The sequence below is a fragment of the Plectropomus leopardus genome, chromosome 4, assembly GCF_026936395.1.
Source record: "Plectropomus leopardus strain MGB_pleo_1.0 chromosome 4, ASM2693639v1, whole genome shotgun sequence".
In the NCBI taxonomy this organism is placed as follows: domain Eukaryota; kingdom Metazoa; phylum Chordata; class Actinopteri; order Perciformes; family Serranidae; genus Plectropomus; species Plectropomus leopardus.
The window spans coordinates 23,595,603-23,612,693 of NC_142179.1; the positions used below are offsets into that span (position 1 = coordinate 23,595,603).

The window sequence follows — 17,091 nt, forward strand, 5'->3', positions numbered from 1 at the left end:
TCAGTCGAGGTCACGTGAACTGTTGGGGCGGGGAGCACAGGGGACCAAAGAAAACAGAGAGCCTGGAGTAATTCATAGCTTTGAGGCAGGCAAAGGTGTGCTACTTGTGTAGGATGCATTGACTATCCCGTGTTCATAGACTGTCTCCACCTCTTTTGAGCAGATTAACTGTCCATTGTTTCTGAGTGCCTTGAGTGAGTGGTTTAAGTCATGTTTACTTTGCTTGGGTAGCTGTAGACCTACATCTAATATTGCTACTTAATTCTGATATTATTACGATCTAATTGAATAGGGATGTACTAATGTACTGATTTATATTCAGAAATATTTATTGATTTCTGAATCAAGAGACTAGTATAATTTAATTTGTGTTTATACCTTTATTAAGTTGTTGATGGGAAACCACTTAACTGCACCTTACAGAAGAGAAAGGGAATAATTGCTTTCAAATGGAACCTGCTTCTTCTTCATCTGTGTGCATCAATTAAGTCAAGTCCAGTGCACCCTGTAAAACGAGACCACAAGAAAACCTCCCAAAATGTTACATGTTTGGCAGATTAACATTTATTTAAGCAATCCAGGTATCACAACAACATAATGCACAACAGATTATTTAGGTTTACACAATTTAAGATGATTATCTAACAGTATCTCATGAATATGCATACACAATGTACCAATTATTAGGCCATTTTACAGTTGAAAATTAAATAATTTTCTATAAAGACAAAAGAAAGATACAAATATGTCTTTGATAAAATGGAGGATATTGGGTGGTTAAAATTATTTGCCTAGTGCTAGGAATGAAAACAGAATTAAATAGTTCTAACAAATAGTTTAAACTGAATGTTTCACAGAGAGATTGAAAATAACATATTGATTCATACAAAAATAAAATATAAAATAACACACTTATGACCCACTGAAGTGTGTATCTGTATTTGAATGGTGGAGGTGCACATGTGTCAATATACAAATGTATGTTTAAGGGTGTTTAGATACCTATTTATGGTGAGCTGTTGGTGTGGAAATAAGGCTCATGCTCATGCGCCCAGCACCACAATGACTGAGATTAATAATACAGAATCAGGCGTAGACACGTCTTTATAAATCTGATGAAAAAAATGCGGATGCACACTTTTGCCTTTGTGTGTTCACACAGTTTTAGTCGTGAATCTACACAGATTTTTATGCATCTGGCCCCAGGTGCCAGATTGTAAGCATGCATCCAAGAGAAAAGCTACAAAAATGGCAGACACAGCACAGAAAAAACACAAATACAATGAGGTGAAAACGCCAAGTGGACAAAGTTTGTTCCAAAACTAGTTTGAATCTGAAGTTGGCTTTCACCTGCTGGCAGACACCAAAGGAAATACGTGTGTGAATAATGAGGCCAAGTGTGTTCAGTGCCAAGTGAAGGCACTGGGCAGTGTGCATAAACATCACAACCATTGTATAAATCAGTCCACAGGCTTATATCTGTAACCAAGAAAGTCAAGTAAGGTCTCAGTTTTTAAGTTACATTGCAATCTAATGTCCACCCTAAGACTGAGATTACAAGACCACCTCCAACATGGTGTCATGTGAGGCAGTTAAAAAAAATTAAACAATCCAGATATCACATCAGCATGATGCACAACAGACTACTCATGTTTACCCAATTTAATCTAATTATCTGGCAAAAACAGTTAATGACAATTACCATTATCTCATGTATAAGGACCATAGCCTACTATTTAAAATGTGTTAAGTACAAGGCATTTTTTAAATGGTGTGAGTTAAATTTCACATCATTTATTTAGAAAGAATAGGTGTAGATTTGATTTAAAAAAATGATGGATTTATTGGCACGGGAAACACACTTTTACACTGCCAAAACAAACAAAACATATACACACATTAAGTAAAAATCAACAAGACATTTATTTATATAAAGGTCACTGCTAATTGGTTAACCCCTCTGAAAAACCTACCGTTGGGTCAAAATTCACAAATTTTTCTGTGGCACTTCCAACATTTAAATAAATCGATTGCTATGATGTCAAGTGTTTCTAATTGCTTTCAACACCATACAGGTGTTGGTGTATTGGCAACAACTTAACCGTCTTTCACCATTGTAGACAGGTCATGTTGGTTCAAAAGCAAAACACACACTGCACTGTACATACGAAACATGATCTGTCTGTATTTTTTAAGTCAAGATTATCTGCGTTCTTTTTGAAGTTTAGCTTTTTTTATCTGACCCTGTTGTACTGAAGGTGTCCTGAGCAGGGGGGAAAATAGACATGTAAGATGGAGGTGCATCTGCCTGTTGAAACAGAGGTGGAGCAGTCGGGGTTTGATGCTGCGCTGTAGATGAAGCTGCAGTTGGAAACCCGTATGGAGCGGCCTGTTGTGGCCATGGATTATTATAGCCACTTGTCATGTTTGCAGGCAGAGTGGGATATAGTGCTGGGTTTCCATAAGCACCTGAACCTGCTGGTGCAGGATAAGGTCCAACAGGGAAGGCAGGGGGAGGATAGTTGCTGTAATTTGGGGCCCCAGCAGCCCCAGCTGAGTAAGGCCCCACAGGGAAGGCAGGGGAAGGGAAGTTGCTGTAACTTGGGGCCCCAGCAGCTCCTGCTGGATAAGGCCCCTCAACTCTACCAGGCTGAAAGGTAGCAGAGCTAGGAGGAACGATGACCAGTGGAAACGCCACCTCTGGGTCAAAGGCAAAACTGATGTCCAAATACACCTGGAAAACACAAACATATCTCGCAAGTGGACATTGTAGCTATGAATTAAGCTGAATGTGCACTCTGATTAACATAATCATCGTTTTTTATTATATATTTACACACCATTCTACACTGTAGTTTTATAAGCTGTTGTTGTGCTGTTATGTTGTTTTTGATTGTTAAAGAGTGTGACATAAGCTACTCGACCGCTACTTGCCAACAAAAATTACTTCATTTCTAAGTTGTTGTAACATCACTATTACATTATTACATACCTTGAAGTAATGTTCAACTGAGATGATGTCGCAGTCATGGACAGTGTAGATGACATCAGCAGGAATTTTTACTTGGCAGGAAACAGTTTCCTCTTTGTCCAGTGCTACAGTCTCCCCAGATTTTTTCCACAGATTTTGGACAGTGTGTTTAGCACGGGTATTGGCACGGTACACTACTCTCTGCTGTAAACTGAATTTGGGCCTCATTTTTTTGGAAGAGGAGTTGTGGATTTTGGCGACGACATTTAAAGTATCACCTATCAAAACATATGAATAGACGGGATATTTTTATGGAAGAATGTCACCACACAATAAAAAATATTTTACATTAGGCTACACATAAACATACGCTATGTAAGTACTTTTTAAACTTGTTAATAAAGCATATATATAGTATATATATGAAAAACTTGCAAGACTTGTTGTGAGATGTGATAATCATGCTAACGTTAATATTTGAACAACTTACGTTGCCCTAGTAATGAAACAAAGCTGGAAATACATAACAGTTTTATGTTTAGATGATCGTGGTTGTGTTCCTTGTAAACCAGAGTGACTTTACCTGGAGAGCACACCTTTGTGTTAAGGGTAGCAGACATTTGTACCTTTCCTTTGGAGAAAGTCCCTACCTCTTTCGCCACCGAGCCAGTCTGGGGACACTAGAAAAAAAAAACATACAAACACCAACTCATACAGCTGAAATGTAAAATTCAGAAGAAAATACTGTCGTCTTGCCATGTCTAAGATAGGGTTGAGAAATGCTGTAAGCTCTGTCTTGATTCTCTTTTGAGTGATAGTATCAAAACACTTCTGTCCTCACTCCCAGCTCTACTTGTTTGAGCAGAATCCATTCTTTATCCTGTTTATTCCAAAACCTGTTTAGGTTTTTTTTTTTTTTTTCCTGTTTGCTCAACTCATTCCACTTCATATCAAATGATCTCAGATGACAGAGGATCTTTTTGCCTGCTTCCTTTGTTTTATATTCAAGCAGAGTACACTACTGTTAAGTTAGAGTTTTCTCCAGGCCAGACTTTGGAAAGTGTTAAAAGTATATCAAACTCATCATGTGTATCACTGTATTATCCCACTTACCAATTCTCTGTTAATGTGTGAATTGGAATTTGAAACAAATTTGAGCTCTTTTTTCACTCCAGTAGGCCACCGCCAGCTCCTTGGTATCTTTGCCTCAAGCGCATAGTAAATATATCCGTGAATCCCCCTAAAGGATGCGGGCAGGTTGCTGGAAGACAAAAAGAGTCCTCAAGTTATTTGTTTAAGAAAACAACTACACAGAACTAATGCGAGACACTACAAATTCCCACTTACCCCTGGGGGATTTGAAGCCTGAACTTAAAGCGATGGACTCCTTTGGGAAGTTGAGTGCCTGCATAATAATTGGGAATGATTAGTGTCCCAAATAACAGAGCCAGGGAGATTATTGTAGTTTGTGTTGTGTGTTCAAAGAGATTTTGAAACTCATTTGGTTATGGGAGGTTTATCAAAATTTGTGTAAGCGCAGTTCAGAGTGTGTTTGGAGATGTATAAAATAGGGATCAAAATGTATGATATAGGCCTATATACAATTAAACAACATTCATTCTTTATGAGTTTCCGGTGTGTGTGGAAATGAGAAATGAGAAATAACCAGATTTTCAGAAATGTTTTTTAACATCACATCTAAAGAAATATGCATTTGGGCAAAGTACACTTTAAAATAAAAACAGTCACTTGAAAAGCAGAAAGTATAAAGATCCTCAGGTCACATATTAAAAGTAACATGGGCACAATATAGCTGTAATTTACGAGTTAGATTACAGCTCGTGTACGTGCGTTATGCAACCACCCTGTCAGATAACCCCTTTAACGATGTCAAGTGTTCAGGTGAAAGTCCAACATATATTAACCCTACCAGTCTCTGGAATCAGGCACTCTTTGACTTTGAAGTATCTCCTGGACGCATGATACGATCTTTTCCTATCTCCAGTACCCTCTGTCCAGTGCACGCGCGCGTCCCCCTTGGCTTTCACGAGCAGCCCCTTCACCTCTGTGTCTTCTGTCAAAGTAAAACTGACTGTGCCGACGATAGGATCTCCTGCAGAAAAAGTTCCTTGTTCGTTCAGTGCTTCATAGACAAGTTGTAAATCCTTTATCGGAGACATTTTGGATGTAGTGACACAACTTTCCCTTCAGCGGTTACTGCACGGAACGAAGAGTAATCGCCCAAACAAACCGGAAGATTTGTCGCTTGGGTTTGGCGCATGAATGTTGTTCAGCTCCACCCAAAGATTAAATACTGATGTAGGTGGAGGTCATGTGACTGCTAGAGCACAGGCACGCCTCGAGGCAGGTAGAGGTGAGCAACTTACGCAGGTGACACAGGTATTTTGAGTAGTGGTGTACAAACTACATAGCATACTTTTATATATAGATAGGCCTTCTGCCTTGATTGAGCTGTAGTGAGGCCTGTTAAAAGTGTTAAAAAGTAGTAGAAATAATGAAAGTGGTTCCACATTTTGTATACAATAAATACTTTACAATATTATAAATAACTCAAATCACCTCAGGAATTATTAGGGTATTTTTTTAGACAAGAGTGTGTCCTTTTTGAAGCTCAACTTTTGTCATCTGACCCTGTGGTTCCAAAAGTTTCCTGAGAAGGTGAGAAAATGGACGTGTAGGAAGGAGGTGCATCTCCCTGTTGAAACAAAGGTGGAGCAGTCGGTGTTTGATGCTGCGCTAAGGACGAAGCTGCAGTTGAAACCCCGACCGGAGCGGTCTGTTGTGGCCACTGATAGTTAAAGCCACTTGTCATGTCTGCATGTTGAGCGGGATATCCGTAAGTGCCTGAACCTGTGGGTACAGGATAAGGTCCAACAGGGAAGGCAGAGGGAGGGAAATCGCTGTAACTCTGGCCCCCAGCAGCCCCAGCTGGATAAGGCCCCACACCCTCATCAGGCTGAAGAGCAGCAAAGCTCGAAGGAACGATGACCAGTGGAAACACCACCTCTGGGTCAAAGGCAAATTTGATGTCCAAATACACCTGGAAAACAAAAATAAGAAGGAATATGGAGAGCTAAAACATGTCTGTATTATAGACTAACTGAATTAAACCCCCATTTGTGGCACTATTAATTAAACTCATTGTACGGTCTGAGAGTAAATTTACTGTGAATGTTTCTTACAGAGACAGAGCACATTTACAGCAATGTATTGCTCTCTGTATTACACGTGGGTGCCTCCTTATCCTTACATTTTTCCTTGCTGTAAGACTTTAGGAGCTAAAATAACCCTTTACCTTGCTGATATCTAATGTTTTTAGGCTAGCTTCAGGCATTGGTTGCTTATTGTGTTTGCTGATGTTTCCACCCCCCAGTGGGCGTGGCTTCCAGGGTTGCTTTGTGCTCCTTCTCTATGCTGTGGTACTTAACCACCACTATCTGTGAACTAAAGCAGTTATTTCATGTCTGAGTCGCTGTAACATCACTATTTTGTTGTTACATACCTTGAGGTAATGTTCAACTGAGATGATTTCACAGTTATGGAGAGTGTAGACGCCATCGAGAGGAATCTTTAAATGGCATGACACAGTCTCCTCTGAGTTCTCTGCAATGGTCTCCCCAACCATTTTGCACAGAGTTTTGTCACTGCTGTTAGTGGAGCCCCTGGCATGGTACACTACTTTCTGTTGGAAACTGAATTTTGGCTTCATCTTTTTGGAAGAGGAGTTGCTGATTTGGGCAACAACAGACAGAGTGTCACCTATCAAAACACAAATCATAAAATTTGTATATGCACAGTTCTTTATTGAAAAATGTCACCACACATTAAAAAAATATTATACATGAAACAAACTGCATGTAAGTATGTTTTAGCTGGAGTGACTTTACCTGGAGAGCAAACCTTTCTGTTAACGGTAGCAGACATTTGGACCTGTCCTTTGGAGAAACCCCCCATCTTTTTACCCACCGAACCAGACTGGGGACACTGGAACAAATCATACAAACAAACATTTCACATCAATATGGCTACTCATACAGCTGAAATTCAAAGTTCAGGATAAAATACTGTCATCTTGATGTTAACCCTTGGATGAAGCCAACATTGTCTACGTCAACACCATAAAAAGTGAATTCTATAACATCTCAAAAATGACCCCCCTGACTATGTTTCCACATGTGCTGTAACAGCTTGACTCGGCCTGTCAGCTCAGCAACAGGGATTTGTGTCTTAGCAGGATACCTCTGTGAAGGTGTGTCTACTGATAACTTGGTTAGGCAGTTATTATAATTTATATTGGGGGAGACACATACCCCCAATATTCAAACATGACTTAAAAAAAGATAAGAAATTGATAGAAAAAAGTGTAATGCTATGAAAGGCAACTATGTATCATTACCAAATGTAATCATGATCATAATTAAAATTATCAAATTAAAATTAAAACTAGAATTTCATATGAGTGTGATGATAGCTATGCTGTCAACTGTTGTTGTAATTAAAAATGTCGAAGTGTAATATGTCATTTAAGAAAGAGAAACAAAATTCATAGTGTGTGCTTCCTTTGTGGCCCTCAGTGATGTACTGTTTCCCTTAAATGACACTCAGTAATCAAAACGTTGATAAAACCCTCATAATAATAAGTTTTATTTGTACAGCACCTTTCATAGATAAAATGCAGCTCAAAGTGCATTGCACACAAGATTTAAAACCTAACAATTCATGAGAAACGTGGATGTAAATACCTATATAACTCATAAAAACACACAAATATAGCGTACATATATATATATATATATATATATACACCCAAATATGCACAAATAAAAAAAGATAAAATAAAATAAAATAAATTAAAAATCATTATACAACACTTGTATACCATAGCTCTGGCAGTAAGTTGCAGAACAGATCAGAGGTGAGAAATAAAATTTAGAAATATAAAAGATATACTAACACAAGAAGAATAAAATTATATATGTGCATTAAAAGCATTTTTAAGAAGCAACACATTTTTAAGAAAGTAAAACCATAATATGGGATTAAATGAATTAGACGACTGGACTAGTTAAAAGCAAGAGTATAGAAATGGGTCTTGAGCTGCTTCTTCAAACTATCCACAGAGATTGCCTCGCTTATTTATGTTGGCAGTGTTTTTCAGGTCACAGGTGCTTAAAAACAGAATGCTGCCTCACCATACTTTTTGTAATTTACTTTTGGTATGTTTTTGTGAGATTTTTGTAACAAAAATGGTCAGTTTAGCTGTTACTTTTATACAAATTTGTCCGGGGGTTGCGTCAGAAAATGCACCTACACAGACTTTTGTAAACATCTTTCTCTCTGGTTTTCTGTGCAGACACCAGCTGAGTATTGCAACACATGCTGGTTTGACAGGAATATAGGGGGTGAAGGGGATGATCAGGGGTTGGTTGCGGCGGGTGTGACATCACCACTATCCACTTGGACGGGCGCGCCATTGTAGCAGACCTTACTCCGTTTCATTTTTATTCAAAAGAGCATTTTCTTCTGTTTGGGCAACATTCAGCCGTTTTGTATGAAACTGTTTTCAAACTTAACTTGTTAATGCTGCCTTTCCCTAAACCCCTCTATCCCTTTTTTTTTAATTTTAGCTGACCGGTTCTTCAGTCATGTATCTTAAATAATTTCCTTTCAAATATTGAAGTTCATCTAGAAAGTGTAAATAGTGTATCAAATTCATAACATGCTTCATTCTAGTGTCCAACTTACCATTAAGTGGCCAGGGTGTGAAAGGGACTTTGAAACAAATTTGAACTCTGTTTGTATTTCAGTAGGCCACCGCCAGCTCCTGGACATCTTTGCTTCAAGCATGTAGACAATTTTTCCATGAGCCCCCCTGAAGGATGATGGCATGTCGCTGTTAAACAGAACAAATGCATTTATTTGTAAAACCAAACAATGGCACAGTAGGCTACTAATTCTAGATGCTGGAAATTTCCATTTACCCTTGTGGAATTTTAAACCTAAACTTAAAGTGATGGACTCCTTCGGGAAGAGCAGTTCCTGCAAAAGAAGTGAGAATGAGTCATACTTGCTGTAGTGACCTTCATACAGAAATGCATTGCATTCACTGAATTAAAAAAAATGTACGTCTTATCTCATAATTACAAGAAAAGATCTCATTATTACAAGATCCTAATCTCGTAATTATGAGATCCTGAACTTGTAATGATGAGTAAAGTGACTATTAGTTGACTGAAGGCTGATTTAGGGACCATCAATAACTTAACGACTACTTGATGCAATAATTGCAGTTATTTTTCAATAGCTTTCATATCATGTGACCTGGTGGCTTCAAACCAATGCCAGATTGTTTACCTACACTGGAAGAATAAGACAAATCACTTTCATTGATTTCAGTGCTTCTTGTATTTTCAATTATTTTTTTTAGTAAAAATGTTGCACTTTTTTTTCAAGTTGTCATGTCACAATGTCACAATGTCATGTGATCAAGTGACTCCAAACGAATGCTAAATTGTTTTACTAAACTGAACAAATGAGACCTCTTTCTCATTGGTTTAGTGTGTCTTTTGTTATATAGTTGTAATATTTATAAAAAATATAAATATAAAATACAAGATGCACTGAAATCAATTAAAAAAGTGTGTGTCTCATTTGTCAAGTGTAGTAAAACAAGATGGCATTGTTTTGGAATCACTTGGTCACCTGACATGGAAGGTCTTGAAAAAAGTTTTTTTTTTTTAGTAAAAATATTGATAGAAAATACAGGAAGCACTGAAATCAACGAGAAAGAAATATTACGCCCCATGTACAGAGGCTGTGTCCTCACTGCAGCGGCTGCGGGTTCGAATCCGGTCTCAGCCCTTTGCTGCATGTCTCCCCCTCTCTCTCTCTCCCCCTTTAACACTCTCACTGTCCTGTCAATTAAAGGCAATAAAAGCCCAAAAAAATAATCTTAAAAAAAGGAGTTTGTCTCATTTGTCTGGTGTAATAGAATAATTCAGCATTGATTTGCAGTCATATAGTCTCATGAAATCATAGCTATTGAAAATAATGTAGAATTATCATAAGACATATTAATATAAATTAGAAAATCCACTTACATCAGTTGAGGAGAGGTGTGTCTCACTCTTCTGGTGTGTTAAAACAATTCAGCATTGATTTGGAGCCATTTGGTCAGATGACATGGAAGTTATTGAAAAAAGAATGCATAATTTTACTAAAAATATTAACAGAAAATACTAGAAACACAGAAAGCAATGCAAATGTGATGTGTGTCATTCTTTTAGAGTAGTTAAACAATTTGGCATTGGTTCGGAGTCACTGGGTCAAGCTACTGAAAAAAATGCATTATTGCCAAGTAAACAGTAAGTTATTGATAGTCCCTAAATCAGCCTCCAGCGGTTAACTGCGGGGATCTAAGGTGATCTAACGGACCTCCTACTGCCAACACAGTGTAAAACAGAGCGAAAAAGACGCTTCTAGGTCCAGAATGAGTGTCTGTCTAATATTCAACTTGAAACTAAGATAACTTTTCTCTTAACGCGATATCTGGACCCCTTATTAGACGACGAGATCTCATCTCGAAATTAGGAGGTGTCAATGGGCTATTGAAAGCAATGCGCTTCCATATCTTACAACTGACAGTGTCTTACCCAGCTGAATTCACGCAGCTTTACAGTGTGTTGTTTACGCAATGAAATCGTGAGATCGTGAAATCATGTGCTTCTAGAAAGCCGTCGTGTAAACAAATGAGTTTACTGGCAACAACAGTGGAGCAGCCTAAAAATAGATCATGCTTCCTACATACAAGTTCAACGCGCAGTTTAGATGTATTTACTTGTTGTTGCCAACACTGGAAGAAAGCTGTAAAGAAACTTTATGCATAGAAATAATGGTCCATATTTTGCAATAGAAGATGACAAGCAGACAGTGTAAAGATCCTCTTGAACCAAGAGCCTACTAAAAACAATTTAGGTACAATATAATCTACACATCATTTACAAGGCAGGCTATAAAGACAATATATTCATCTTACTCATCGAACTAACGCCCATAATTGCAGAACAAAAAAGTATGCCCATAGCTGCGATTAGAGAGCAGATCAAAAAAACACATTTACCATTTGCATTTTTTGGAACCAGATACTCTTTGAGTTTAAAGTATCTCTTGTGCGCACTGTACGATGTCTCGTCTTCGCCGCTGCCCTCTGTCCAGTGTACATTGGCGTCCCCTTTGGCTTTCACCATCAGCCCCTTCACTTTGGTTTGTTTTGTCAAAGTGAAAGTCACGGCGCCTGAGATAGTATCTCCTTCAGAAAAAGTGCCATCTTCGTTGAGAGATTCATAAACCAGATTAAAGTTCTTTATCGGAGACATTTTAAGTCAAGCACACACATTTGACTACATGGAAAGAAGGATCCGCTGACTGCCTTCTGAGAGCTGATAGCTGATAACTTTCAGCTCGTTGCTACAAATGGGTGTGGCTCCGTTCGGATGTTGAGGCCACATAAACATCTCCAGTATTGCTTCATGCCAGGCAGTTAGAACATTTAGTCATAGTCTAGTACATTCAGTGCCCTAGGCACACGCACGCACGTACACGCACGCACACACAAATATTATCATTACATGTATGGTTATCATGTATATTTATTATATATCTAGCCTATAAAGACCCAAGAGAGAAATAGGTAGGCCTTTTTAATTGATTCATTTTATTTACCTGTGGAAATACAGTAGTTACGGGTCTGCAACATTGCTGCTGCAGCAACTCTGTGTGAACAGCGTACAGAATGGACTAAAAAATCTCTCAATCAATGGATTCATCTTACTATCTTTTATTATAAAAATACACCCTGGCATACCTTTAAATGGTACTTCACTGAGATAATGTCACAGTTCTGGATTGTTTGCATCAGACTACCAGGATGTTATTTGACAGGGTGTATAACAGTAACTTTTTAGTTTACATGTATGGTTTCTGAAAAGGGAGGAATAAAAACTGAGTGAGAAAAACATAATCCAAACCAAAAAAACAGTCATGATGAGAAATTAAATGGCATGCACTGCTATGCATAGCACTGCCACAAGGTGGAATCATGAGGCCATAGTGGTGTCAGCTACATATGTTAAAATCAGCACACTGGAGGAAACAGCTTACAGCTCAGTGGCAATGAACAATCAAGATATTGAAAAGTATGAAACCCACAACTGATATGTGTAAAATACTAACACAAAAGACTAAATGTACAAAATAAATATTAACTTTACAATACAAAAAGTATACAAATGAAAAATGACAGAAGTGCACTGAATGTCATTAAATCAAAATAGGCTATACATGAAAGGAAGCTCACACTGCAGACACTCAATTGCTCTTCAGTGGGCCTAGTTAGCATTACCAGCAGTAGCCAAAATGAAAATGATGCAAGAATTACCTTAAAAAGGGTTGGGGGATTCGGACTCAAAGGTACACTGAAAAGGATCAAATTCGAAAGCCTTTTTTCTGTTGGAAAAATGTGTGTTATGGTGGCAGACGAAGGCGCTCATGGGGCGTGCATGAGTGTCACATCCATTGGATTTTCCTGTAAAATGCATCCCGTGCCCTTTTCGTAGAGCTTAGCCCTGTTCTTTTGTATGTCGCTGGGAAGTTGAGTAAGGTCACGGTTTTTAAGTTATACTAGATTCTGCTCTAGCACTGGCAAAACAAAGCAATTATTACATATGAAAAGTTACATATAGGACCTTTAAGTGGGCCTAATTAGCATTACTAGCTATAGCATAAGTGAAACGGATGCAAGGATAACCTAAAAAGGGATGAATACACATAAGAAACAAATTGCTTTGATCCATCAGAACACACTGTACATATGTGAAATATTTTTACACATCTGGCATAACTGTACAAAATTTTAAACAGGAGTAAAAATGCAGAATGCAGTTTCACATTTATGTACATTAAGTACTTTACAGCATTATAAATAGCTCAGGTGCCATGAGAATTATCAAGTTTTTTTCAGTCAAGATTGTGTTCTTTTTGAAGCTCAGCTTTGGTTATCTGACCCAGACCTTTCAAGAGTTTCCTAAGAAGGTGAGAAAACGGACTCGTAAGAAGGAGGTGCTTCTCCCTGTTGAAACAGAGGTGTAGCAATCAGGGTTTGATGCTGCGCTGAAGATGAAGCTGCAGCTGGAAACATTTGTTGTGGCCACTGATAATTAAAGCCACTTGTCATGTTTGCATATTGAGCGGGATTTGGCACCGCAGGTGCAGGATAAGGTCCAACAGGGAAGGCAGAGGCAGGGGAGTCGCTGTAACTTGCGCCCCCAGCAGCCTCATCAGGCTGAAAAGCAGCAAAGCTTGAAGGAACGATGACCAGTGGAAACACCACCTCTGGGTCAAAGGCAAATTTGATGTCCAAATACACCTGGAAAACCAAAATATAAATGAATATGGAGAGGTAAAACATGTCTAGAATAGACTATTTGAATCCAACTGTCATTATGGCACTATTAATAAAACTGATTGTACTGTCTGACAGTTAATTTACTGTGAATGTTTATACATCATCTTACAGAGACAGCACATTTAAGTGAGTGGCTGGCCAGAGACGATTTTTGTGTTGTATTGTATATATGGGATCATTTCTTTTAAATTCGTAAGGTAAGAAGAAGAGGACACTAAGACAGCCTGAAAATATTGAGTTTGTCATACTAATTTTTTTCTCTGGAAGACTTTAGGAGCTAAAATAATCATTTGCCATGCTGATATCAAATGTTTTTAGGCAAGCTTCAGGCATTGGTTGCTTATTGTGTTTGCTGATGTTTCCACCCCCCAGTGGGCGTGGCTTCCAGGGTTGCTTTGTGCTCTATCTTCATACTGTAGTACTTAACCACCACTATCTATAAGTATGTTTTAGCTGGAGTGACTTTACCTGGAGAGCAAACCTTTGTGTGAACAGTAGTAGACATTTGGACCCATCCCTCGGAGAAAACACCCACCTTTTTACCCACCGAACCAAACTGGGGACACTGGAACAAATCATACAAACAAACATTTCACATCAATATGGCTACTCATACAACTGAAATTCAAAGTTCAGGATAAAATACTGTCATCTTGCTGTTAACATTTGGATGAAGCCAACATTGTCTTCATCAACACCATAAAAAGTGAATTCTATAACATCTCAAAAATAAATCCTCCATTGCTGGTACAATGAATGTCAAACACTGTAGTATTACTCTATTTCATTCATTTCAAATGTAATCAAAGTTGTAAAAACTATGATTTTATATAAGTGTGATGAATGATACCTATGTGGTCAGTTGTTATTACTGTCATTAAAAATATCAATGTGTAATATGTCATTTAAAAAAGTGAAGAAAAAAAAAATCCATAGTGTGTGTCCTCAATCATATACTCCCCGTATCTCCCTAAAATGACACTCAGTCATCAAAACTTCGATGAAACCCTCATCTAAGAGTTTTGTATCAAAAATGGTCTGTTTAGTTTTTAGAGTTTATTTAGCTGATAAAAAATTCTCCCTGGGGGTTGGGTCAGAACGTGCATCTACACAGACTTCTGTAAACGTCTTTCTCTCTGGTCTTCTGCACAGACATTAGCTGAGTATCCCACTTACCATTACCTGGCCGCGGTGTGAAAGGGACTTTGAAACACATTTGAACTCTGTTTGTTTTTTAGTAGGCCAACACCAGCTCATGGACATCTTTGCCTCAAGCATGTAGACAATTTTTCCATGAGCCCCCCTGAAGGATGATGGCATGTTGCTGTTAAACAGAACAGATGAATTTATTAGTAGAAGCACACAATGACACAGTAGTCTACTAATTCTAGATGCTAGAAAAATTACCACTTACCCCTGTGGAATTTTTAAATGGAACTTAAAGTTATGGACTCCTCTGGGAAGAACAGTGCCTGCAAAAGAAGTGAGAATGATTTACACTTACTGTAGTGACCCTACTATGGAAGCGCATTGCATTATCTGAATTTAAAAAAAAAAAGTACACCTTATCTTGTAATTGTGAGAAAAGATCTCAAAATTATGAGATTCCGATATCATAATTACTAGAAAAGATCTTGTAATCACGAAAAAAGATCTTGTAATTATAAAATCCTAATCTCGTTATTATGAGACAGGTGAACTTGAAGGCTGATTTAGGGACTGTCAATAACCTATTGTGTACTTGACCCAACAGACGCTGACAAACAGACAGTGCAGATCCTCTTGTACGGATAGCCCACTAAAAGCAATATAACAAGGCTTGCTTCATCTTGTCAAAGTCACATCCCAAATCACAGAGCCAAAATGATGCCCCTCAAAGCCAACACACCTACCTTTCGTATGTTCTGGAACCAGATACTGTTTGAGTTTAAAGTATCTCTTGTGTGCACTGTATGTTGTCTCGCCATTTTCACTGCACTCTTTCCAGTGTACATTGGCGTCCCCTTTGGCTTTCACCATCAGCCCCTTCACGTTGGTTTGTTTTGTCAAAGTAAAAGTCACGGCGCCTGAGATAGTATCTCCTTCAGAAAAAATACCCTCTTCATTAAGAGAATGATAAACTAGATGGAAGTCCTTTATCAGAGACATTTTAAGTCAATCGGCGCTCTGTTATCAAAACTTCTGATCATGAATGATCAGCTGACTGCCTGCTGTGACACGAAAGTAGAGCTGATAACTTTCAGCTTGCTGCCAAAACCAGATATTGTGGTGTCAAAAAATTCTAATGTTGCTAATTGCCAGGCAGTGACATCGTTAACAGCATCATGCCTAACAGGTCATACTAGATCACAAAATAAAATTTTGCTTAAGGGCTCTTATAAGGCCCAAGTGTATAAGCAGGCCACATTCAGCCCCATCAGCGCCCAAGGCAATCTGCTCATAATGCTCCCCTCAGTGACTTTATATGGATGTTTTTTATAGGGAAGCCACAGTTGTCAGCTATGCAGAGTTTTGCTAGCAATATACACACAAGATAAACATTCAATTGTAACAGTACCAAGCTATACACTGCTGCAGTTAGCATTGGATAACAAGACCACATAGGCCTACTGTTATACCAGTGAATTGTTTGAAGTATAAGTTATGTAAAACTAAAATGCTAAAATGACTGTGGGCCTAATGTGACCCCGAATCACCTACTTAACGCAGTTCCTTTATTTTTTGCGTTCAGGATTTGCCCTGACAAAAGGCATCGGGAGGGAGCTGGAATGAAGATTAGGCTCATTTTTTGAGAGGAGTAAACTCAGTCTAAGCACCTGGCTTATGTATGTACACTTTAAGCCATGTATTTATATGCTAGATGCTGGTGTAAATGTTTCTGGGACAATTTCTGGGAAAGACATTGTGGTAAGATAATGAGATGAGATTTGGTTAAAACTCCATTTGTGGTATCATGTCATCTTTTAATTAGGGCCGGGACTTTAACGCGTTAATCACGATTAATTAATTACACAAAAATTATTAATATTAATTATTATTAAAAATTAACACATTTTAATCACACCAATTTTTGCACCGCGGAACCTTTCTCACTTGATGAGTTTCTGGGGGAACCGATTATACTAGCGCACCACCTACCGTTCATGACTTCAGACCATTCATGCTACAGACAACAACAATGAACGAAGAAGCGGATGAGACCGCTTTGGTTGGCCCCATGGATGGGAAATTTTGTTTTAAAAAGCGGGCGGATGGTAGCGTAGACAAGAGCACGGTTGTGTGCAAATTATGCAAGAAGGAGTTTGCGTATCACCGCAGCACATCAAGCCTCAGATATCACCTAAATGCTAAGCATATAGCAGCTAGCGTTAGCATGGGAGCTAGCGTGGACGTTAGCCCGACTCCGAGTACAAGGACCCACACCCAACCCACACTCAACCAGATGGCTGGTTTCAGGACCAGCCATCTGATCTAATCAAATTGAATTTGATTAGATCAAAAGTGTTGCTGTAGCTGTTAAAAGTGTGTTACGGCCTCTAATAGTCAGGGTTCTGAATATACTTGAAACTTAGGTATTGTGTTTAGAAAAATTGCACTGGTCTGTTGGCCTAGAAAAAAAATAAACAATGTTTTGTTG

The 17,091-nt window shown here is 38.4% G+C and overlaps 3 protein-coding genes across 3 annotated transcripts; all 3 read right to left on the reverse strand.

The window, feature by feature from the left end:
• Positions 1 to 541: 541 nt before the first annotated feature.
• On the reverse strand, positions 542 to 5,151 carry LOC121943148 (arrestin domain-containing protein 3-like). The gene is made up of 6 exons (XM_088076888.1): positions 4,902 to 5,151; positions 4,319 to 4,376; positions 4,085 to 4,232; positions 3,555 to 3,651; positions 2,993 to 3,249; positions 542 to 2,734 (listed from the first exon to the last, which is right to left on the reverse strand). The coding sequence occupies exons 1-6, from the start codon at positions 5,149 to 5,151 to the stop codon at positions 2,225 to 2,227; spliced, it is 1,320 nt and encodes a 439-aa protein (XP_087933014.1). The 3' UTR covers positions 542 to 2,224.
• A 452-nt stretch (positions 5,152 to 5,603) lies between these two features.
• LOC121939857 (arrestin domain-containing protein 3-like) lies at positions 5,604 to 11,462 on the reverse strand. Its single transcript, XM_088076889.1, has 6 exons — positions 11,112 to 11,462; positions 8,974 to 9,031; positions 8,738 to 8,885; positions 6,880 to 6,976; positions 6,495 to 6,751; positions 5,604 to 6,032 (listed from the first exon to the last, which is right to left on the reverse strand). The coding sequence occupies exons 1-6, from the start codon at positions 11,365 to 11,367 to the stop codon at positions 5,604 to 5,606; spliced, it is 1,245 nt and encodes a 414-aa protein (XP_087933015.1). The 5' UTR covers positions 11,368 to 11,462.
• Positions 11,463 to 13,879: 2,417 nt separating this feature from the next.
• On the reverse strand, positions 13,880 to 15,602 carry LOC121944123 (arrestin domain-containing protein 3-like). Its single transcript, XM_088076045.1, has 4 exons — positions 15,347 to 15,602; positions 14,869 to 14,926; positions 14,631 to 14,778; positions 13,880 to 14,019 (listed from the first exon to the last, which is right to left on the reverse strand). Exons 1-4 carry the CDS (start codon positions 15,600 to 15,602, stop codon positions 13,891 to 13,893), a joined length of 591 nt encoding a protein of 196 aa, XP_087932171.1. The 3' UTR covers positions 13,880 to 13,890.
• Between the last annotated feature and the right edge of the window lie 1,489 nt (positions 15,603 to 17,091).

What these genes read in the sequence shown, in the direction of transcription:
- LOC121943148 (XM_088076888.1), bottom strand. Translation starts at nt 5,151, where the DNA reads ATGTCTCCGATAAAGGATTTACAACTTGTCTATGAAGCACTGAACGAA. An exon ending in CACACATTAACAGAGAATTG is followed by an intron (nt 3,652 to 4,084) that starts GTAAGTGGGATA and finishes TTTTTTTTCTAG; the next exon opens with TGTCCCCAGACTGGCTCGGT. An exon ending in CAGTTGAACATTACTTCAAG is followed by an intron (nt 2,735 to 2,992) that starts GTATGTAATAAT and finishes TGTGTTTTCCAG; the next exon opens with GTGTATTTGGACATCAGTTT.
- LOC121939857 (XM_088076889.1), bottom strand. Translation starts at nt 11,367, where the DNA reads ATGTCTCCGATAAAGAACTTTAATCTGGTTTATGAATCTCTCAACGAA. An exon ending in AGGTTTAAAATTCCACAAGG is followed by an intron (nt 8,886 to 8,973) that starts GTAAATGGAAAT and finishes TCTGTTTAACAG; the next exon opens with CGACATGCCATCATCCTTCA. An exon ending in CAGTTGAACATTACCTCAAG is followed by an intron (nt 6,033 to 6,494) that starts GTATGTAACAAC and finishes TTTGTTTTCCAG; the next exon opens with GTGTATTTGGACATCAAATT.
- LOC121944123 (XM_088076045.1), bottom strand. Translation starts at nt 15,602, where the DNA reads ATGTCTCTGATAAAGGACTTCCATCTAGTTTATCATTCTCTTAATGAA. An exon ending in GGTTCCAGAACATACGAAAG is followed by an intron (nt 14,927 to 15,346) that starts GTAGGTGTGTTG and finishes CTTCTTTTGCAG; the next exon opens with GCACTGTTCTTCCCAGAGGA. An exon ending in CATTTAAAAATTCCACAGGG is followed by an intron (nt 14,779 to 14,868) that starts GTAAGTGGTAAT and finishes TCTGTTTAACAG; the next exon opens with CAACATGCCATCATCCTTCA.